Source organism: Alosa pseudoharengus, unplaced genomic scaffold, assembly GCF_046254945.1.
Source record: "Alosa pseudoharengus isolate Yale_2024_CS ecotype anadromous, Long Island Sound unplaced genomic scaffold, YU_APseudo_1.1 YU_APseudo_1.1_scf_9, whole genome shotgun sequence".
NCBI lineage: Eukaryota > Metazoa > Chordata > Actinopteri > Clupeiformes > Clupeidae > Alosa > Alosa pseudoharengus.
The window spans coordinates 18,621,450-18,645,071 of record NW_027468881.1 but is presented as its reverse complement, the minus strand read 5'-3'; the positions used below and the strand labels follow the sequence as shown (position 1 = coordinate 18,645,071).

Sequence of the window (23,622 nt, the reverse complement as noted above, 5' to 3'; positions counted from 1 at the left end):
GCAAATTTTCATGTTTCCCTCTTATCGCTTTGGGCAAGTAGGCTAAGGGACCACTGAAGAATTCATATCGCGCTGAACTTTGTCCAGTTTAAGGACAAATTGATTTTTTTTTACACACAAACAAAAACATCTTAAAGGATGTCAGCTATTGACATTGTAGTCTGTTTCATTATATTAAACGGGCCTGATTTCAGAATTCTAAACCTATTAATTAAGCGACTGCTTGGGAAACACTGACATTTCACAACAGCGAGTGCACGACAAGCCAATCTCATTTAAGAAGGCTATTACTGGAGAATGACATTTGAGCGACAATGAGGACAAAGTTAAGATTGTTAAGCTACAAAGATATTGTTAAGCTACAATGCTGCTTATTATCAGTTACCCTAACTGTTATTTTACTCAGGCTACACTAACCGTAGGCTACTAGCCTATCTTCAAGCAGGTAGCCTAACAAGTACATTAACCATGTTAAATAAAGTCTACCAGAGAAGGTAGCCTATGCAGAGAATCAATCAGTTGAGTTGTCAAATCGACGTGAAGTCAGTCGAACACAATTAAGACACGCCATATTTACCTACCAGAATTCAGTTGTATCTTAATATTTACCCCAGCCAATATATCCAAGAGTAATCAGCAGGTCAGAAATGATATCCAAACATTAGATTATCCTACGCTACTCGACATTTGGAAGCGAAAGTCAGCCAGAAATCCTGATCAAGCCATAGGACCAAGCTGTCATAAAGTAACCTAATAGGCAACAATTTCACGAAAAACAGAAATCAAAACGTATAAAGGAAAAATAAGTTGTCGTAAGCTGTCTGAATTTTCTGATAATGCAGCTTAAGGAAAATAGGTTTTTGACTATGAGATTGTGCAGAGCCGGAGGGGTGGGTTGTGGGAATTAGGGGTGACAGGAGGAGGCGTTAGCCGCCGTTTGAGCGCACAGGAGCGGGAAACATATTGTATCGACTCACTAGGGGGTAGGCTAGATATGCTGTGATGAGACAAACATTTTTAAATAAAATTAGACAAGGTATGCATTAACCTCACAGATAATGCAAAAATAGTGCAATGTCTGGAATAGTTAGTTTAGTCCATGATGAGGGAGACGAGTCATTTTTACCAAACCTTTCACAGAACAAGGCTATCATTAACCAGATGTAACAGATGTCAAGGACTTAAGATGAGCCAAGAGCATGTTGGTGCATGGAATGGTGGTGCATGGAATGTTAATTTCAATCCTTGTTCATATGTTGTTTTTTTTATTATTCTACGATTGGTATATTTTCTATAGCCTAGATCTACCTATCCACAAAAATCATGGTTTAGCGATGGTTAAGAGTCGAGGCCTCTGATTGGACGAAAGACCACCAATCAGTCACGTAGCACAGCTACCTCGCTTCCTAAACAAAGTAGTTCTATCCCTGGATGTTTCGAATCCGTTCAATTTGCCTCCAGATGATCTACCTGTGTAAGAAATCCTCATAACACCGGGTGGGTTTCCATTGAATTCTGTTTTAAGTGGATCACTGAGTCGTCAAAAAGAGTTTTGTTGTTTCTGGTTAACGTGCGAGAGATTAAACTTTATGTGGTAACACTGGCCGTCACTGCTGTCAACGATAGAGCTATCAAGCTAACTTAGCTTTCAATGGCCACTTCGTAGTGGCTGGTCGTGTTCTCTCTCAATTTCGGTCAGCTTGCAAGCGTTTATCTGTAACTACTTTGGATTTAAAATCGTACAGTCCATAAAGGCTCAAGACTGATCATGGAAATTGTTCCTAGTTAAACGTACCTTTAGCTAACTCGTGTTGCTCGACGTTGCTAGGAATCGAATGTGACACAACATTAGCATATTATCAAACGTAGCTCTAACGTTTGCTAATCGTATTGAACTTCACCAACTAACCTCAACGTTGGCTAGTTACCTAGAGAGCTGGTCATCTTACATAGTGTTTTACATCAGCTCTTAAGGTAAAGTCCACGTAGCTCATGGCTGAGGTAATCACGTTAGTTAAGTTCGAGTCTTGCAGCAAACTTGCATTAGTTTGACTCAGTGTTGACACTGTTGCAGCCACCATACGTTAACGACCACCACTACTACACAGAGATACACCGCCCCATCTAGCGTTCATAATTGCAATGCTGTATGCAATTTTTTTAGGATTTGTTTAAGATGTCTTCTTGGTTACCCAGTTCACAATTCCTTTACCAAGCCGAAGCCATAGTGGTGATTTCGTATATAATACTGAAAGGTGAATGAATTTAACTCACATTACAGTATAACAGTATTGATAATCAAATGTGTGTCTTTAGCCTGGTGAGCTTTTCGACCATGAATTTCTCGGAGGTGTTCAAGCAGACCAACCAACTATGCCGCGTCTCTCCCGATGGCAAATACTTGGTAAGAATACCTCCTCGTTCTGCATTTGTTGTTAAGTCGCCTTAAAAAGCGTATTTTGAGAAGTCATAATGTCCTTATCAACTTGCCGCTTCTCACTTGCTCCCCGTGACGTTGCCATACGCACAGGCGACCTGCGTGCAGTATCGACTGGTCATCAGGGACGTCAACACCCTACAGATCTTGCAGCTGTACACCTGCCTAGACCAGGTGGTTCACATGGAGTGGTCCTCCGACTCCCTCTTCATCCTCTGTGCCATGTACAAGCGAGGACTCGTCCAGGTATGCTCAGCTCTGTCACATCCTCGACCACCTCACATCTAACTCTTAAGTAAGACCACCAGTAGTGAGATACTGTTGGGGTTCAAAGCACCAATACTCAAGTTCAGAGGTTCTGTTTCCCAACAAATAAGAACAGCAGGTGTAGAGGAATGGGGTATAATATGGTGTAGTAGAGGGTGTTACTGTTGGCATCAACCTGTCAGATTCTCCCAGATTCTTTTTGGTAAGTCCTAGGCCAGTTTCCATGTATATAATGCCTATGTTTAGATTTTAGAAAATCAATGTTTAGATTTTTTAGATTCCTAAAAATAATTTGTTTTGGTGTACAATTGTACAATGTTATGCTCTGGTACATAAATGAGGGAAACATTCAACAGTGAGTCAGGCAGTCGCAAAGTGAAGCTAAGGAGTAGCTTACCGCTGCAGTGGAAGCCATCGCCAGTCTTTCATAGTGTGGCAGGAGGATGAGAATGGCTTAGGGTTTTAGACCAGCACACTCAGCCTCTCTCTCTCTCACACGCACACACACACACACACACACACACAGTAACACAGAAACACAGAGTCCAGCAGGTGTGTGTTGCTTTCTCTGACGAGGCGCCTCTTCTCGTTCGCCGTGCTCAGGTGTGGTCTCTGGAGCAGCCGGACTGGCACTGTAAGATTGACGAGGGCTCTATCGGTCTGCTGTCCTCGCGCTGGAGCCCCGACGGTCGCCACATCCTCAACACCACCGAGTTCCACGTAAGTGTGCGAGGGAGGGGCCGTCCTGCCGCTGGCTAGCCCCTCCCTCAGAAAAAAAACACCCCTACCCCATCCCAACCCCCCCACAAAACCTCACCCCAGGCCCCTGTCCGTGGTTGGCCCGTGTCAACTGTTGCTGCCTGTAAGTAAAGTGCTGAAAATAGCTCCAGCAGCGCCTCTGCTCCCGTTGATCTTCTTAACCCTCTAGTGACCATACTCAGCACTGCAGCAGCAATGTAGTGGGAAAGCTTCACCAGAGAGAGGGGAGTAGGGAAAGACTGAGGGTGAGAGGGAAGGTAGCTGGTTCACCTTATCTTTGATCTCTTTTAAAGCATATGTTCCACACTTTGGAACATTGCAGCTGTTTGTGACTTTTCAGCTGGTGTCATAGATTTGCATACTGTTGTCCTCATCGAAGCAAAGCAAATACACATCTTAGACACCGACACCACCTGCAGAAGACTCACCCTAGCACAAACCCAGGTGTACCCTACCTAACCTGGAATACCAGAAGATGGCCTTAAAGTCAAAGGTCAGGGGCTTACCTGTGGGGTTTGAAGCTCCCATGATTCCTTGGGATGATGGGCTTCCAGGGCAGTAGTTGCATTTGCTGTGTCCGTGCCCATGTTATTCAGTACAGCACCTCAGTTGAGCCTCGCAGAGGCTTTATAGGTCTTCTGTTGCAGGTCCATGCCTTCAGCAGAAGATGTGTTTTTTAAAAAAAAAATTTTTATTAAGTACATATGTCAAAAATTGTCACACTGGAGTTGACGTGAATGAACAATTGGTGAACTGTATTGTATCTACACGTATCCATTTCGAGTTCTGAGAAGCATTGTGAGAATAACACACACACACACACACACATACACACACACATACACACACACACACACACACACACACACACACACACACACACACACATACACATAAATACACCCACTCCGTTCCACTGGTATCTGATATTATGCTCTTGGATATTCTCGCCATGCAAACACGCACCGAGGGGAAAGCCCCGTCTAAAACGCCCAGCAGGAAAAATGCCCGAGTGATGAACTACTTCATGCAAGCTCTGCCTGTTGAACACACACACACACACACACACACACACACACACACACGCGCGCACACACACACACACACACATCTGCCTGTACGTGTGGAAAAATACATTTGTCTGCCGTGTAGAGGGTGTATTATGTGACTTGGTGGGGGCCTGGTGGCGGGGGGGCACAAGGCCGTATGCTTGCTGTCTGTCTGTTTGGATTGCACCACCCAACTCTCTCTCACTCACTAACACACACACACACACACACACACACACACACACACACACACACACACACACACACACACACTGGACACTGTTCCATTGCTGGGGCTGGCTGGCGTCTGAACCCGACTCCTCTTGACTAGTGACAGGTGCTGAAACACAGCACAACTGTGTCTGGGAATGAGCTGTGTGTGTGTGTGTATCTGTGTGTGTCTGTGTCTGTCTGTCTGTCTGTTTGTCAGAAAGAGAGTGGTGCAATTATCACAGCCAAAAAACAGGACTGTAGTAATGCCATACTGAACCCCCATGGTCTTTAGAAAAAGTACAGTTAAATTGGTAGAAAGTGGAATGTGGAATGTTTATGTCTTTAGCTTACCTTTGTGCATGTTAATGCCTAACTTTCAGTTAATAAAAAACACCTCCAAAACACACACACACACACACACACATTCTCAACACTCCTGTCATCCACTTAAGCCACGTGGACTGGGGTGGGCAGAGGCCTGTCTCCATGGCAATGCCATCCCCTGGTTGCTAAACAGCAGCTCGGATAAGCGGGTACCTGCGGTTTCTAATGCGCTCTGAGCACATTCTCCTCGCAGGGTGCCCAGTACGAGGCCCTCAGGTTAGGCTTAGGGTGGGGGGTGGAAAGGGGGTGTGTGGATCCTGGAGGAGTGGCAGTGGTCGAGGGGCCCCTCTCCGAGAGACTGACCTCACCTTCACCCTCCTCCAGTATTTCATTATGGCTGCCCCAGACAGGGAGAGAGCTGGACTACGGTTTCACTGCCCTCGTAAACAGGATGCTAAATTAACTTGTTTAGGGAACAGCTGCCCGTGTTATTGCTGTTCCAGTGTGTTTGCTTGTTCTCGGCCGAATCCAGACTCACTATATCCCTCCCATGGTGTGTGTGTGTGTGTGTGTGTGTGTGTGTGTGTGTGTGTGTGTGTGTGTGTGTGTGTGTGTGTGTGTGTGTGTGTGTGTGTGTGTGTGTGTGTGTGTGTGTGTGTGTGTGTGTGTGTGTGTGTGTGTGTGTGTGTGTGTGTGTGTGTGTGTGTGTGCACATGCCTGTGAGATGTGACACCGGGAACACAATCACAATATATCCCCTGGCCCTCCCACAGCTGACAATGCCATTGGAGTGGGGCTTGGGATTTTAAATAATCTCTACAGATATGTTAACTCAGAGCAGAGCTGACCACAGTAGCGCAGTCAGCAAAAGGCTGTAAGTATCAGGCCAGCCTTGGCCTCAGTCTCTCTCTTTCTCACACGCAATCGCGCGCACGCTACCCCAACTAAGCCCGGCACTCGACAGCGAGCTGCGTGGCAATATTAAGGATAAGCTGACACCATTTGCAATGTGTTTAACATAGCCATTTAATGGAGCCCGAACCAGGCAGATTAGCGTCCGATGTTTGAGATGGCTGATGGTGGTTTTTATAGGCTTCCACCAGAGGCCTGAGAGCATTCTGGAGCCGTTCCAGCCACGGGCCGGCCTTCCCCCACGGACCACTTCTACCGCCGCCAGGCCGACACTATGTCCCCGCACCATCAGTCTAATCCGCACCAGGAGTGAGTGATGATTAAGAATGTTCCAGAATGGTGCTCAAGGGCGGCACTGAACTCTACACCGCCAACACTGAAGCACGGAGCATAGCTGGGATGGCACCAGACGTGTGTGTGTGTGTGTGTGTGTTGGTGTATGTGCAGACCCCCCCAATCCCGCACACTCGCTAACGCTTAGCATTCGGCCTACGTGGCTATTACAAATCTGTGCTGGTCAGCAGCTTCCAGAGTTTTTATCGTTGGACAGGGACAATCCATCACCTCTGGCTGCTGTCTGAGAAGACGTGTGGAGGGGTGGGGGGGGGGGGGGCATCTGGGTGGAGGAGTGCGTTGGAGCGCGTCTGGGCATTATGCGGCGTGTAACTGGAGAGTCAGGGGCCGTGCGGGCCGGGCTGGGGAAGGTTTTTGGGGCCGTGGAGTGAGGAAGCCTAATCCCCTGCTGACAGACAGGTCTATGTAAAGATTCCCAGTCGGCTGCGCGGCCGCATCGCTGCCTTGTGCTGTCTCTCTCAGTAGGCCCTCTGTGTCGTCGGGCCACACGACTGCGCAAATAAGGTCAATGCGGGTTTCATCCCTCTCTCTTTCCCTCTATCTCTCCTCTCTCTCTCACACACTCTTTCCCTCACTTTCTCTCTGTGTGTAGAAAGATGTTTAAATTGGAAAAGAAAGTCTCAGCCCTCAGTCTAGACTCTGGAGACACTCAAAGTGTTGTGTAGGTCCTTTAAGTAGGCAGTGCAGTGACACTGTATAATGATGATGATGATGGTGATTATGATGATGTGGTTGTGGATGGGTGTTTACTTTCCCATCTCACTGAATTGCAGCTGTCACCATGGTTGACCCCTCAGCTGACCTGCTCAGGTGGTGTGTGTGTGTGTGTGTGTTTGTCTGCCACTCTGGGAGTGCATGGCGTCTGTTCCAGCGTCTAGGTTTACCCGGCGTTGTGCCCATTCAGATGCCAGCACACAGGGAGTGGGCATAGCTCACCTGCTGTGCTCTCTCCTGCCCGCACTCCGCAGCAGGGGTAGAGTTACAGCAATGCCAGTCATTCCTCCATCCTCTCCTCTCTCCCTCCGGCTAGTCTCCCCCTCTTTTTTTCCCTTACTTCTCTCCTCCTCACTCCTCTCTTGTCCTCTCTCCTCGTCTCCTCTCATCTCATCCTGACTTTCTTTCCTCTGATTTCATCTGGACTCCTCCTCTCGTGTCATCTCGTCTCCTCTCATATCATGTCGTATCATCTTAACTTCTCTTACCTGCTTTCCTCTCCACTCTTAAATCTTCTCTCCTCTTCTCTTTACTCTTCCTCTCCTCTCCTCTCCGCTCATCTTTCAAAACTGCCCATGTGTCCAGAGGCTCGACAGCAGGCACCAGTCCAACTCATGCTTTGGGTTCTATTGATTCTGTTTCCAAAGCATGGAGAGTGAGTGGGGGTGTCGGATGGGCTGGGATGGGCTTTGAGGGTGTAATGGCCTGGCACAGCTGGAACCCCCCGCATCCAGCCAGGGGTGCAGACAGAACTCCCCAGGGGTCCAGAGCAGCTGAGGCCCATCAGGTGTCTGTGTAGAGAGGGGCTCAGGGGTGTGTGTGTGTGTGTGTGTGTGTGTGGGGGGGGCAGGGGGAATCTGATAGATACGCTGTCAGTGCTACAGCAGGGAGCAGTCTCATTTAAGGACCTCTTTACAGAGCTGCTTACATACATACATGTATACATGGGCATTGATACATACATACTTACATACATACTTACATACATACATGTATACATGGGCACATGGGCGATGAGTCCCACCCACTTTTTATAATTGTTAGTTTGGACCCCCCGACTTTTGCCATGCAAAATATCAGTGCTGTTTTAAAACTGTTCGTATAATAGCTCCGACGCCCATGTCAAATCCATTCCATTGATTACAAATGCTACAATTAAACTCAGGTTTTCATTGCTACCTGCTCCATACATCACGCATGTACGCATACCCACACATCAGCGGTCAAATTCTACTGAGGTAGCAGTTGGAAGATTACACAAAGCTCAAAACACTTGTGAAAGCCTTTTCGTTTTGATTACAGTGGCACTAGGCAACGTTAAATCTGTGTTTAAGTCAATAAAACACTGCTAACATTAGTGAACAGTTTTTGTGAGTGCTACTTTGTTAATATTTGGGAAACTGTGAGCAAGGGGCTCCTGCGACCGCGCTTCCTAGGCTGCTGAAGTGCCATGAGGGCGAAGCAAATGAACTTCAGAAACAACATCTTTAAGCTCACGACATTCAGACTGGCCCAAAACATTGGAATTGTCCGGGAATCCTCCCAAAGCTCCTGATTAGCCACTCCGGGCCTGCATTCAAAACATTAAAGAAATTAATTTAACAGATATTGCAACTGCATGCAAGGTTAACTAGGCCTATATCATGAGGTTATTAAAGCTGGTTCCGAATTAGTCATTGAATCAGTAGCTTTACTTTGTTAGATAGAAGTATCTAACAACCTGTTAATGTACCAGAATTTTGGAAATTGCGTGTAGTTCATACGCAAGAAGATTTCCTGTGTATTAGCCACATTGTGTATAAGCCGCAGGACAGTGTTTTATGCAAGTTAAAAGAAACAAAACCATATTAATACCATATTAACTGCCCCCGTGTATTAACCTCATAGCTGAAGAAATTTTGCAAAATCAATGTATAAGCTGTGGCTAATAGTTGGGAAATTACGGTATATGTTTTATCATTATTTATTTTCCAAACTCCAGAAAAACTAATTTACACAATTGTAATGTCTCTTGGATCTTTCAAGGTATAGAACATCACAAATTAGAATCATTATATTATGATTCCATTGTTGTTGTGGGCAATGTGTTTGCGATCCCCACCCTTACAAGTTACAGCAGTTTGAATTGAATTCATTTAACTGATGATTTTTTCCAAAGAGACATACAAATGGACTGACATTCTTTTAAGTACTACCTTTTCTAAACAAGTCTATATTTGGGGTGAAAATGTGGAAATTGTTAGTTTGTCATGACGTCAATGGAAGAGGGTGATTTTATGAGCTATTAATGGCCTGTAAGGTGAAAGTAATGCACACACACACACACAGACAGACACACACAGACAGACAGATACATTAATATCCCACTGCCAAGGCCTCACAGTGGCCGTTGGGATCAGTTACATTGACACGTTGGGTTTTGTGGACGCTGGACTTTGTCACCTGTGGAGGGCCGTATTTCTTTAGTGAAACATCGCTGGGGTGTTGGCCAGAAGCACAAAGACGTTTTAGCTCAGCATTTCATAGCACTCGACTCCCCAGCACGATAAGACTGTAGTATGCACACACACACACACAAACACACACACACACACACAGACACACACAAACAGATTGGTTTACTGCTGCAGTAAAATAAAAAAATAATGGCCTTGAATGTACCACAAGCCAGGCTTAAGTAGAGCTTGTTGTCTGACATCCGTATTGTTTACAATCGCTACTTTAAATAATGTTTGGACTGCCATTAAAATATTGCTGGGTTGTTTTCACAGTCTGCAACGTGACCACATTTACTATATGGAGCATCCACTGATCCCTCTTGTCGTTTCCTACACATGGATGGCCGTTTAGATTTTACCTGTGTGAAATGCCAGTGTCCATCTATTCTGGCTTTAGAATTTGGACTGACTCCAAGCAATCAGTTCCACTCTCTTACTATCTCTGTCACTTTGTCCATTCACTCCCCTGATTTGAAGCAGGACTTTTAAAGCCACACAATATAAGATTTTGGTTTGTACAAAACAAAAAATTTACTTAGGCCGTGATCAGACAGGACGGGCTTTTTGCAGTAAGATCCACCTTTTATTTATATATATATATATATATATATATATATATATATATATATATATATATATATATATATATATCTTGTTTTATATGGGCAATTAGCGTTTTGCGAACTGCTCATGCCCCCAGAGTGCCTTGCATTTTTGCCTCGAATTGACAAAAGTTCAACTGATGGCGGAAAAGCGCCCGTGTTTTATGAAAACAGAGCACGTCGCATTTTACAAAGCACGTCCTGTCTGATTGCACCCTTAGAGGGTCATACTCCTGTAGGCTACTACAACAAAGTTACAAAGTGCATCACCAGGCGTTTGGGGCCCACATCAGCAATATCAGAGACGGCTTTCTCAGTTTAAAAGTCAGTTTATCACCTAAATGAGCCGTTTGAAGCCGTTATTAGGAATGGAAGTGCACATTACAGTACCTAATGGATGTGTAGTCAGATATGCCATCTGATTGCTGTCACAAGATAAAGATGAAGAGAGCTGATCAACAACACACACACACAAGGCTGTGTGGCTTGTGAGCAATGCTGAGAGTGGTATGTTGGCCAATGGCATATCTGCTTGTCTGGGTGCTGGGTGAGTGGGTCCAGTGTGTCTTGCAACCTTTGGGGATGGCTGTCAGAGGGCAAGATGTAACTTGTTGCCTTCGTCCCTTCTCTGTCCTGGTGTTTGTCTAGTGTTTGTTGTGTGCTCGTTCGCTCATGTTGATCTGGCGAGGTCTGTGTGTACGTCTCATGCGTGTGTGTGTGTCTACTCATTCCTCTCTACCTTACCGTGTGTGTGTGTACTCATGCCTCTCAACTCTACCGTGTGTGTGTGTGTGTGTGTGTGTGTGTGTGTGTGTGTGTGTGTGTGTGTGTGTGTGTGTGTGTGTGTGTGTGTGTGCCCGCCCTGGCCCACTGCCTTGAGAGGGCGACGGCTGTGGGTCTTGTTAAAGTGAGGTGACAGGTCTCTGGCAGGATTCTCTCTCTCTCTCTCCCTCTGTCTCGTGTGTCCTCCCATCACTTTTTTAGTATCCATGTTGTCGGCATACAGTTATACAGTTGTGGTGTGGCAGAGAGGCTGGTTGTCCTGTAGACTAATTATCCTGTTAGCCTAAGAAGTAATTGTGACCTAAACATAGTTCAATGTAGACCGTCACACATTCAGTCCCTGCTGATATGATGGTACTTAAAAGTCAGTGATTCCGACGTTAATGGGGAAACGATCAGACGTCACAAACGAGCTTCCTCCTCCTCGTCCAACGTGGCTTTGGTCCCAGAGGTGTGAATGTTTGTGAAATTGGGAGTAAAGCTATTGTTGAGATATCAATTTCCTCTATTTTTAATCGCAGCAATGGGTAATAACTGCGTAAGATGATCGGACATTCACTTGCTCCCCACTTGTAAATGGCCGAGGAGGCATGTGTGTGTGAGTGCAGTAGTGTGTGTGTGTGTGTGTAAGCCCCCGCTGAAGTGTGTATCTCCATGCCTCTAGGTTTTAATTGGTACATCTGTTTATTTCGTGTCGGCCCGAAGGCTGGTTTAATGTGGTTTAGTCCGGGCCGGGTCAGGTTCCAGTGGCCACGGCAGCGGCTCACCTCACAGCTGGTGCGGCTCTCTCTCTCTCTCTCTCTCTCTCTCTCTCTCTCTCTCTCTCTCGCTCTCTTTTTCTTTCTCGCTCTCCTTCTCACAATCTGGATGCTGGACACGGCACGACAGCGCCTAATATTTTGATCGTTGTTTATGTAGCAACACGACAGCCCGGAGCAGAAGCCAAGACTTCTTATGGGGCTACGGGTGAGGATTTGTGGGCATGGGGTGTGAGGGTGAGGAGGTTGGCATAGCTGGCTGCTGTGTAACCCTCCACTGGGCCTAGCGGGCGGTGGAGGGGGTCAGTGGGTGGATGGATTAGGCCACTGGGTTGGGCTCCGGGCCGCTTGGCACTCTGTGAAACCTCAGCCTCAGCACCCGCACCCGCAAGTCCCTCAATCCATCATGGCTGCCCTCCAGGCTTTCAGCACGTCTCCTTAGGGTCCGAGGGCCTTCGGAACACTCGAGCCCGTCCAGCTGCTGCTGCCCCCGCTGAGCACAGGGTGGTGCGTGGAGGTCTTAACGGACAGTCCTCGTCCAGCTGCATGGGTGTAGTTCAGATATGGGACAGATCTTTGAATGGGGGGAAGCGAGTAGAGTATCATCCTCCACATGGATAAACTGTGCCTCCTTCAACACCTACCATACATGCTTTGCTTGGACGCTCATATCTTAAAGTCAGTTTTATCCCTGGTGTGATGGTGAAATGGCTATTTCCTCCTGTACATGTTGGAGTGAGGAGATTGTAGTGCACTCTTAGCTAAAAGGAATGCTTCAGATTATTCCTAACTAAAATTGAGATTAAATTAAGAATAAGAGTTTACAAAATAGGCTTTGGGGCTGTACTCATGAAACCAGGTGGTGAAAGTGGTCTCAGGTACCAGCTGCACTGAGAGGGGAACCTGCACGAGCGTCCTGCCCCAGCCTGAGTGCCCTGTTGTGGGCTGGGGAGTGGGATTAGTCCCCTGGCCTGCTGGGTAAGGGGGGGATCTGGGAGGTCGCAGAGTCTCACTGGCCTCATTAGGGTCCGGCTGATTGAGATCTTATTAATAGTCCTCTGTTGAAACACAACATACCCCCAGGGTCCTAGGGCCTGCTGCTGTCCGTGTTTATGGACAAGGCCCAGTTTTGAGTGGCAGCAGAGATGGCTGGAATACTTGAGATGTGGAGTGAGTGAGTGATGGTCAGCATGTTTGTTTGTTTGTCTCTTACAGCTGCGGGTCACAGTCTGGTCCCTGTGCAACAAATCAGTGTCCTACATCAAGTATCCCAAAGCCTGTCAGAAAGGTAAGGCAAAGTGTGTGTGTGTGTGTGTGTGTGTGTGTGTGTGTGTGTGTGTGTGTGTGTGTGTGTGTGTGTGTGTGTGTGTGTGTGTGTGTGTGTGTGTGTGTGTGTGTGTGTGTGTGTGTGTGTGTGTGTATCTGAGAGGATGACCGCATTATGTTTGTTTGCATGCGCGTGTATTTGCATATGTGTTTGTGAGTGCTTTCCAAATTTGATGGTGAATGTGTGTGTGTGTAAGGGAGAGAGAGATTTTTGAGGAAGACTGATGATAAAAATGTGTGTGTGTGTGTGTGTGTATGCGTGCGGACATGTTGAGTGGCGTCGGTGTTGATTTCGCTTAGATAAAAAGAGACTTGGGGACAGCGCCTCGTTGACCCCAGGTGCTCGTGAATCTCTCACGTCCCGACATGCTCGCGCACACACACACACACAGACACACACTTCAGTGACATGGCAATCAGTGCCCAGCCAACTATGTGTCCGTGCTGTCAGCTGTACTGTCCCACAGTAAATGGCACATTCTGGACATAGCCCCGCTGTCACCGTGACGCTGACTTACGGCCGGCAGACGCTGGTCACTGGCGGTCAGTGCGGCTCAGACGTCTCCTGGCCTTCTCGGCTGGAGCCACCTGATCGCGTACGTGTGTGTGTTCTCTGAAGGGAGACAGGTGATATGAAATAAGGTGAAATGTGTGGGGTGGTCATGGGATTCCTCTATAAATCTGTCTCTGATGGACACACTTCTGAAAGCTAGCAGGCTAGAGACGTACTTAAGAAGACCAGAGAGTTCAGTCAGTTGATATGTGATCACGAATGCAGAAATTGCAAACATATGATAGTTTCTCCAACAACCTCACTGGCCCTTCCTAGGATCAGATCCATTCCATACCACATCTAGAATTCCAGATGGAACATGTGATTCTAGAAACCCAAGTGACATGTTTCATAAGATGCAGTGTAATATTTTTTCAGATGGAAATGAAATCTAACAGTCCAGAGTGAAATCTTGTTTCTGTATACAGTGTAAGAGTGTCCAGGGATCTAGATTGCAGACTGGGCGCGATCCTTCTCGGTGTGCTAACCTAAATATGTCTGTGTGATTTAAGGGATGGACTTCAGCACAGACGGACGCTATATGGCCTTAGCCGAGCGGAGAGATTGCAAAGACTACATCAGTGTGTTCGTCTGCAATGACTGGCATCTCCTGAGGGTGAGAACAACACATACACACTCACACATGCACTCACACATTCACTCACTCACTCACTCACACACACACACACACTTTCTGGCCACTGAAGATATACTGAGCAAATGGCTGTAATTTCCTAGGAGAGTAAATGAGTCCGCCGGGCCTTGTGCTTGAACTGTTTGTAAGTTATCTGTGTGGGTGCATATGTAGTTTGACACAGCGACACATGGTCTAATGTGAAAATCTCCCGTACAGTAAATCATCAGGGAATAAATCAGTCCGTAACCATGACTGTCAGCCGGCCCGGCTCATCTCTCTGGTGTAGCGTGTGTGTGTGTGTGTGAGAGAGAGAGAGCTCAGTTACTAGACTCACACAATCTCAGTTTCATCTGATCTGAGATGCCACACTTCTGTGGAAATCTGCCACTTAAAGAAAAAACCTACTGTGTGTGTGTGTGTGTGCGTGTGTGTGTGTGTTTCAGCACTTTGAGACCGAGACTCAGGACCTGGCTGGGGTGGAGTGGTCTCCAAACGGTTGTGTGCTGGCAGTATGGGACACCTGCTTGGAGGTGAGTAGACACATGTGTGTGTTTAGCACTTTGTGTGTTGGTGTTTGTGTGTCTCTGTGTGTTCAACCCTTTCACTGCATTTTCTCATTACATCTCATGAGTTTTTTTACGCTTCATACTACAATTTAATCTCAGCTATGTGTGTCTGTTGTCTGTGTCTGTTATCTGTGTGTGTGTGTGTGTGTGTGTGTGTGTGTGTGTGTGTGTGTTATCTCCAGTATAAAGTGCTGCTGTACTCTCTGGACGGGCGTCTCTTGTCCACCTACAGTGCCTACGATTGGTCTCTGGGCATCAAATCCATCGCCTGGAGCCCCAGTAGCCAGTTCCTGGCCATCGGCAGCTATGATGAGAAGGTGTGTCGGTGTGTGTGTGTGTCTGTCTGTGTGTATTCACCAGGGTGAATGAGTGCCCATATTTCACACTCTGTGTGTATCTCTGTAGCCCCAGTCCCATGGCTCAATTGGAATAAAAATGACACACATAAACACCTTGATCGGAATAAAACTGCTTATCCAACTAGAATTTTAATCGAAATGAAAGGGGTGGTGTATTCCGTTGTTATTCCAATTGAACTGCCATGTATATGGTCAATCTGGTTGCCTGCTGTAGCTTCTCCAGCAAAAAAGCAAATCAGCAATGCTTGTTTCGATCAAAGATTCTAGAGCGCTGATCGGAATAGAATGTATCCCATGTAAACAGGTGGCACAGATTTTTCATTCAGAATAGTTTAGTCAGAATGACATCCATGTAAACGGGGCTTGTGTGTGACAAGTATAGGTTCACGTATCTCTGGGTGTGTAAATGTCACGTTTAAATACTACAGCATTGTAGCAGTAACCAGCAATCTGTATGATCATGGCTTTGCTTTTACTGTGTTTGAATACTGGATTATTTACTGTGTGTGTGTGTGTGTGTATGTGTATGTGCGTCTGTCTGTGTCTAGGTCCGGATCCTAAATCACATTACTTGGAAGAAGATTGTTGAGTTTGAGCATCCAGCCACCATCAACAATACTAAAGCGGTATGTTGTTATGTTCACTAGTATGGTGTAGATGTATGCGTGAATCTGAATGATTTATGGTATAGTGTGCACCCAAATACACCCATCGTGTGTGTGTGTTTGATTGTAGGTGGTATATCGTGAGGTGGAGAAGCGGCCGACGATACCCTCCGATGACCTGTCCCTGCAGCAGATTAGTATGGGCAACAGCGTCTTCAACTCCCAGAGCAAATGTGAGTCTCTGTCCAGAGTATCTCACTTACAGTTTTATCCTTATGGAGCTCCTAGAGCAGAGTCTCTCCTTAAAATTCAGTTCGCCCAGTCTCTCTGTCTCAGTTTAACTCCCAGTGCAGATGTGAGCTCCCCGCTATTTAGGGTTTCTCCCCAAAATCCAAACTCATGAGACCAGGGCCATTTATTGCAGACTGAGTGACTGACACGTCATCTCTCCCCAAAAGCCAAGCCAAGTGTTTCTTCCATCTGGTGGAACTCCAGTGCAGTGGGATGTCTGTTCCCTTTCCACACACACACACACACGCACACACACGCGCGCGCGCACACACACACACACACACACACACGCTCACACACAAATACTGCAAAAACAGGAAATGCTGGAGGTAAGACATGTTCCCCTTATTATTATTATTATTATGATATCATCTACACAGAGCAACTGTTAGACCATCCTCAACCTACAGTGCTGCTCAGTCTCTCCCACACACAGACAGACAGACAGACACGTCTCAGTTCCTGAGCCAAGCATGTGCACACAGGCATTCACACAGCATGTGTGTGGAATTCCCCTGGTCAGGAAGCGGGCCCTACAACACAGCCAAACACTCCAAACAAGTGTCCCCCTCTTACGCGGACAAAGCAAGTGTAGAGCTCTCTCTCTCACACACACACTCACACACAATCACAGCGGAAGTGTGACTCAGACCCCCTTAGTTAATGTGAGCCTCTCTCTTCTGTCCTTCTCATCCCATCACGCAGAGCAGGTGGCTGGCTCCGGAGTCACGGCCAATCCGGGCCACACCTGGTTCTTAGTCGACTGCTGTCTCGGTGACCACCACGGAATTACAAACAGAATTCCTATGTTCCAAGCCAGGCATGGAACAGGAAGCAGATTAACTTGATGGACATATTTGTGGCGCACGCTCAATGTCTAATCCTTCCTTAATTATTAACTACATTACAGGCCTAAGATGTTGTAACCCACGCTTGGATCACAACATGAATAACATGAAGGGGAGGCTCCATGTAAAGAATGTAGAAAAACATCAGTGTTGTGGTAAAACTGTACTGCAAGTGTATCATGCAGTGTTTCCCATACATTGACTTATTAGTGGCGGTCCACCACAATATCAACATTGACCACCACACAATGATTTTCCAGGTTAAAATTGATTTTCCTGGTACTAAATTGGGCTTAAATCTGGTTAGCAGAACTGTTGCTTTCAAGTTAATTCTGCAAACCTACCACCACAAATATAATTCAATTCTGTGAGAAACACTGGCATTTCTAAGGCTTTGTATGCACATCAAAAACTCTGACTGGCTGAACCAAAGCCTGATTATGGTCCTGCCAAAAAGTGAGAACTCTCCACACCTGCATTTCAGTCCACCTGCTGGGAGAGAGACGGTGGACGTGCCGGCCCGAGTGGGAAGGGTCAGCGGACACCTGGCAGGGTTGTAACGGTGTGTCTGCGCACTTATCAGTGTTTGTGGTAATTACCAAAGATCTTAGAGTGGAGCGCTCTAGAATCTTTGGTTATAGCGGTCATGGAGTTGCAGAATGTCGCCGACATCCTCTCTGCTCCTTTTTAGTGCTGTGGTAGCTGCCCACCGCCCACTCTGCAGCTCTGCCCAACGTCCACGCCGAGCTCTGGGTGTCTCTGGGCAGGATCCCCATGACGTCCCATCCCTGCTGGACAGCTGAGGATGGGGTGGGGTGGCTTGGTCTCGGGGGTGTACTTGTGCCCTATAAAAGTGCACTCCATCTGTAAGGAGTCACTGTCTGCTTTTAGGCCCCCCCCCCCCCCGTGTTCCAAATCCCTGTCACTTGCGTGTGTCGTCAGCGTGCAGACGCAGGAGCACGCAGACGATCGTAAAGTCCGCCAGCATACCACTAGACTGGGAATGCCCCCGCAGTGGGCCACATCTCTGCTGTGCGTGTGTCTCAGTCTCCATGGGCATCTGGGCGTGTGTCTTGACTGTGTATGTAAGTGTGTGTGCGTGTGTGCGTGCGTGCGTGCGTGCGTGCGTGCGTGTGTTTGTGCTAGTATTACCTGCTTGGGTGTCTAGACAGTCTCATGGCTGGCTCTGGTGGAAGTGTGAGCATAGTGAGAGTTCTTAAGGATCCCACTCAGCACCACTGACCACACAACTATTTTTATGGACACACACACACACATCTACAGCTACTATACATGTGCACCATGCACATGTACATACAGACTGATACACTTGTATTTCATACACACACACACACACACACAGCTACTTGCATAGATACATAGATACACTCAGATACAGCTACTTGCATAAATACATAGATACACTCAGATACACATAAATACACTCAGGACTCAGGAGGACTCTTTGACACACACACACACACACACACACACACACACCCTTGGGCCCAGCATGGTGTGTGGTGTGGCCGTTAACCCTAGCCTGTCCCGGATGTCTGCTTATGGCACAGCTGTCTCATGTGGTTGGCTGCAGGCCTGGTGCACACTTGCCAGAGACAGTGACAGGGACTTATCAGGAATTATGAATGAACCTCCTTTATTTCTCTTTCCCTCCATTAATCTCTCCCCCTCTCTCTCTCTCTCTCTCTCTCTGTCGCTCTTTTTATCCAGATGAGATCTGCCAGCTGCCAGTCCAGGTGCCCACCGTCCAGCCCGACACCGACCGAGCCAACCCCAAAGTGGGCATCTCGTCTCTGGCCTTCTCTGCCGACAACCGCTACCTTGCCACCAAGAACGGTAAGGCTTTGGCCATCTTGCTCTAGCTGCCTTGAAACTTCCGCCGTCTTCAGAATAAGAAGACCCAAGGTCATGTGAAACCCTCTCTACACTGAAGTCTGACTGATTCAAAGAAAGGTCTGGTTGACCTGAGCCCCAGACAGGCCCTGGGTGTTTTTATCTCACAACACACTTTTACCTGGCAGTAGTGGAAAACAAAAGCTTGTTTACCTTATTACATGTTAGCTCATTTATCCTCATAACACGTTTTTACCTGTAGTAGTGGAAACAAGAAGCTCATTTTGATTGTAGCCTCTGGAGCTTCAGAGCTGAGCCGTGACCAGTAGGTGGCGCAGTTCCTGTGTTTTCCCGCCTGCGTGCAGCTCCACAGGAATGTGCCCCCTGGTCCAGTTGGCACCGCAGGGAGCGGGGGCGGTGGCACAGACGGCCTGCCGAGTCGGGCTTAAGACTTCTGGTGCCCTGTGCTCCACAGGGTGCTACGTAGTGCCAGGCCACAATGCCCGGCCGCACTCTTACCCCCCCACACCCCCCATCTCTCAAATCCACCCACTCTCCCAGCGCAGATCACATTTACATGTACTCTCCTCCAGGACCTTCCACATGTCAACATCATCTACCACAAATGTCTTAGTAGATGCAAACAATATCAATAAACGGTCATCTATCAGACATCCCAAGACAATTAACATCAGTGAAAGTGTAAGTGTATCAGTGTAAACGTATTGGGATAATTGTGATCACCTTGTTACAGGTTGCAGTCGCATGAATTTACCGTGTGTGTGTGTGTGTGTGTGTGTGTGTGTGTGTGTGTGTGTGTGTGTGTGTGTGTGTGTGTGTGTGTGTGTGTGTGTGTGTGTGTCCCAGATAACATGCCTACCTGTGTGTGGGTGTGGGATATGCAGCGTGTGGGGCTGCAGGCGGTACTGGAGCAGGCGTCAGTGGTGCGCTGCTTCGTCTGGGACCCCCGGCGCCCCCGCCTGGCCATGTGCACCGCCAACAACAAACTCTACATGTGGTCCCCCGCGGGTTGTGTGTCCGTCAGGGTACCTGTGGAAGGTGAGACGTGTACACACACACACACACACACACACACACAGACACACACTACTTTGTGTTCCCCTGCAGGATGGGAGCAAACTCTACCTGTGGCCCTTGTTGGCATCAGGGGACCTAACACATAAACACGCACGCACACACACAGTAATATAGAAAAACATGCCGTGAAAGTCACACACAAGATACTTTTTTGCCAAAGGGGTTTCTGTTGCAGTGACAGCAGTTTAAGGCAGCAATTGAAGTGACTGCAGTAAACCCTAACGCAACACTCAGACCATAATAAGTTCTATCTCATTCCTACTAAGTTACATAAACGCTGTACTCTCGCTTTGAAAGTTGAACCAAGTTCAATGCTTCCCTTGTTCAACGCTAGCTGCCACTTTAACTGATCCACCGCCTAACTATAGCGAACAATAGGAAATATGCTGCTTGCCGCTGGTCTGCCTAACTTGCACTCTGTATACAACATCATAGCTCACTGTGTGTGTGTGTGTGTGTGTCAGGCTGTTTCCAGGTGCTGTCCTTGCTGTGGCACTGTAGTGGAGACTCCCTGATTCTGATTGGGAAGGATCAGCTGTGTCTATGCTACATGGAGACAGAGCAGCAGTCCTGAGTGGAATCAACACTCCTCTAGCCATTTCTCTCTCTCTCTCTCTCTCTCTCTCTCTCTCTCTCTCTTCTGTTTTCTTTCTCTTTCACTGGTGGGGATGCTGCTGTTTTGGACTGCAGTAGCCACCACCCCCAACCCTCAGTTCAGAACACGGCACCATTGGTTCTGTATTCCAAAGAGACCTAGCACTTGTCTGATTCCGACTACTGGAATCTTCTTGAACATTCCAGTGACTTCCAAATAAGCTCCTTCTAGAACATTTCAGTGGAAAGCACGGTAGGACTGTTGTTCCATGATAGCGTCTGTCCAAATTTTGTATCTATTTATTTTTGTGTATTTAAGAGACCTCTGGATCATGTTTTATAGTTTCATATGATGATCCTTTGTAAATGAGTGCAACAATTTTGTAGAAAAGTTATTTTTGAATAAAATTTGTAGTTTATAATGTGTTGTTTTCATAAAACCCATATTGCAAGTTGCAACAACAGTACAGAGAACATTTGCCAGGTAAAAGTAAAGGATTTGACTGCACAACAATATATTAAGAACAATTTGGCCATTTTAATCCACTTACGTCACAGTTATGCTACAATTGAAATCATACAAAGGTAAATAAATTATATCACTAAAATAACTTCACATGAACACACTGTTGAGATAATTTGTTAAAGCAAATTACAGTTCACACATTAAATGTCAAATCTTAATGTTCATCAGCTTGAATAAAAGTGCTCAAGTGTAATAGTGATAACATTGCACTACGGTTTAAGCAACTCCTAGAGGAGGGCAGAGATTTGAACTCAACAGCATGGGTATCATGCAGGGACGACATGCGAGGCATTCGGCTACGCCAACTCACCTTTAACTTGGCAAAAAAGCAGGTGTGTGTGTGTGTGTGTGTGTGTGTGTGTGTGTGTGTGTGTGTGTGTGTGTGTGTGTGTGTGTGTGTGTGTGTGTGTGTGTGTGTGTGTGTGTGTGTGTGTGTGGAGGGGGAGTGAATCAGAGGATCCTATGATAAGGTTCCTGTAGCCATGACAACTGAAAGGGGGAACACTAGAGAGAGATGAGCAGTGGTGTTTGGAGTGCCATCACCGCGGCACGATGCATAGAGTGCGTGAGAAGCAGGAGGAGTCTTCTGCTAGAACCCGTATCTACTGGTCAGGCGATCCATTTCATATCTGTTACGTCAATCCTGGAACTGATACACTGGCCTAAAGGGAAGAACTTACAGTAAAGGTGAGGAAAACTGCAGTTTAGTGCCCTGTGGAACTCTGCTTTAATTCATCTGGAGATTTAATGCTAAGATTTAAATTATTCACAACCCTCTAATCACAGGTCACAGCAAAGACCAGTCTTCTGGTTAAAGGTTAAGCAGTGATCAGAGTCAACCAAAATGAGGTTGTCAGGGATGACTGAATAAAACGTGACAGTAATGGTAAAGGCTAAATGGATAAAAGGTAATTAAACCAAACTCCCAATGTCTAGCTTCAGGCAGCTACAGGCTGCAAGATGAACCTGGATCCCTAGGCCTCAATGACAAGCACTGTCTGTTTATAATGGCAACTAACAAAACCTTACACACCTCGACATATTACTAGAGTAAAGCATTCACCTTAGTAAGAAAGTCAAAAAGATTTAAAAAAACTCTCAAAACGAAGGATATCAACCTTTAGGCTTAAATATGTGGGCCTGCATTACAGGAAACCAGTAATGGCAATCTATCTAGTGAAGTCTCCATAGGCCAACTGAGAAGTAGAAATCCTCTACTGAGTCACACATCGGAACATTTATCCGTTTCGTTACGCACCATTTCATTGTGTTTCCTACACCCTTGCAAAGAGAAAGTGATCTCAGTCCAAGCCCAACACATTATCATTGTTACTTGATATCTCCATCAGCCTGTAATGACCATGACCCCTTCCCCACTGTCCTTAAGAAACCCTGCACACATTAAGCGCACACACAAATATGCATTCAGTTGGTGTGTTTGTGTCCTTTTTGATCGTATCCTGGAGCCATGGCAGAAGAAGGAACAACACAAACAAACATAGCCGCTCTCAGACGTCGAACAAGGGCCACATTTAACTTGATGGAGGAGGATGCTTGGAGTCTGCTCTCCCAGCGGTGAGGCACAGCCTTGGGTAAGTAAGACGCTTCCCATAACCCCACGCCTGAAAACGAGCGCTTCCAAAAGTGGACACAAACACACCAGTCATGCAACGGAACTGGCACTAGGGAAGTCTCGGACTAAGCTCGATGTGCTATTTATGGAAAAGGCTACGACCTATGTGTTAAAGCAGCATCAGTCATGGTATGTCATTCCAAAGATTTTGTCCGGCAGACATGCAGAAGACACTACGATGTTCATAAACACACACATCAAAAGAACAGGCTCACAGCTAACTTGTTTAAAAGCATTCACCAATCCCATGGCAACGGTGAAAGGTTCTGGAATGGCATGGACCCAGTAATGGTGCCAGAGGAGACATGCTCTGGGGCACTGGTGGGTATTGATTGGTGAACTCCCTGAGCTACACTTTTCAGTGTAACTAAGTCACAGGTGGTGTGTGTGTGTGCGTGTGTGTCTGGAGATTTGTGTGTGTGTTTTCAGGGACATTCCTAGGCCCTTTTCGAGACCGGACGAAAAGAAACACAAACATGGCCTGGTGGTTTTTCAGTGTGTGTTTCAGTGAGGGGGCGCGCATTCATGAAGCGTCTCAAAGCAATAACACTGCTCTGGGAGCAGTCTGCCCGGCTCACCTTTGAGAGGCAGACAGCTGATCCTGGAGCAGCAAGCCAAGCCTGAGACGCCCAATCAAAAACACCCTCCACCACACACGTCGAACAGCCAATCAGCAAAGGCAGTGCAGCAGGAAAGAAAAAATTGCGCTAAACAGATTTAACAAAAGTAAACAACCATGGCAACAGAAACAAACCAACAAAACAAACAAACAAAAAAAAACAAAACCCCAGAAGCCTGAGAAGAGGAAGAGGGGGGGGGGACGTCACTCAGAAGCCGATCTTGCCGCGGGTCATGGAGTAGCCCAGCTTGGCCTCGTTGTTGATGAAGGACATGATGCCCAGGTAGGTCTCGATCACCAGGGGGCACTCCAGCAGCAGCACCCCGTTGGAGCGGCCAGGGATAGGGTGCTCCTTGTGGGCCTTCTTCACCGCCTGGACCAGCTGAGTCTTAAAGTTCTCCAACTGATGACAGCACAGAGATGCGACACACGTGAGACAAGAC

General features: G+C 46.9%; 1 protein-coding gene across 1 annotated transcript; it reads left to right on the top strand.

Annotated features, from left to right (window-relative positions):
- Window positions 1–1,405: 1,405 nt before the first annotated feature.
- On the top strand, window positions 1,406–20,823 carry wrap73 (WD repeat containing, antisense to TP73). The gene is made up of 13 exons (XM_076277007.1): window positions 1,406–1,497; window positions 2,317–2,404; window positions 2,531–2,683; window positions 3,308–3,424; window positions 12,886–12,958; window positions 14,062–14,165; window positions 14,630–14,716; window positions 14,935–15,069; window positions 15,660–15,737; window positions 15,847–15,949; window positions 18,587–18,712; window positions 19,577–19,768; window positions 20,272–20,823. Exons 2-13 carry the CDS (start codon window positions 2,336–2,338, stop codon window positions 20,379–20,381), a joined length of 1,347 nt encoding a protein of 448 aa, XP_076133122.1. The 5' UTR covers window positions 1,406–1,497; window positions 2,317–2,335; the 3' UTR covers window positions 20,382–20,823.
- The last annotated feature ends 2,799 nt before the right edge of the window (window positions 20,824–23,622 follow it).

Excerpts from the sequence above, each read along its gene's own strand:
- wrap73 (XM_076277007.1), top strand. The coding sequence starts at position 2,336 with ATGAATTTCTCGGAGGTGTTCAAGCAGACCAACCAACTATGCCGCGTC. Across the intron at positions 15,950-18,586 it reads CTTCAACTCCCAGAGCAAAT|ATGAGATCTGCCAGCTGCCA; the intron begins GTGAGTCTCTGT and ends CTTTTTATCCAG. Across the intron at positions 18,713-19,576 it reads CTACCTTGCCACCAAGAACG|ATAACATGCCTACCTGTGTG; the intron begins GTAAGGCTTTGG and ends TGTGTGTCCCAG.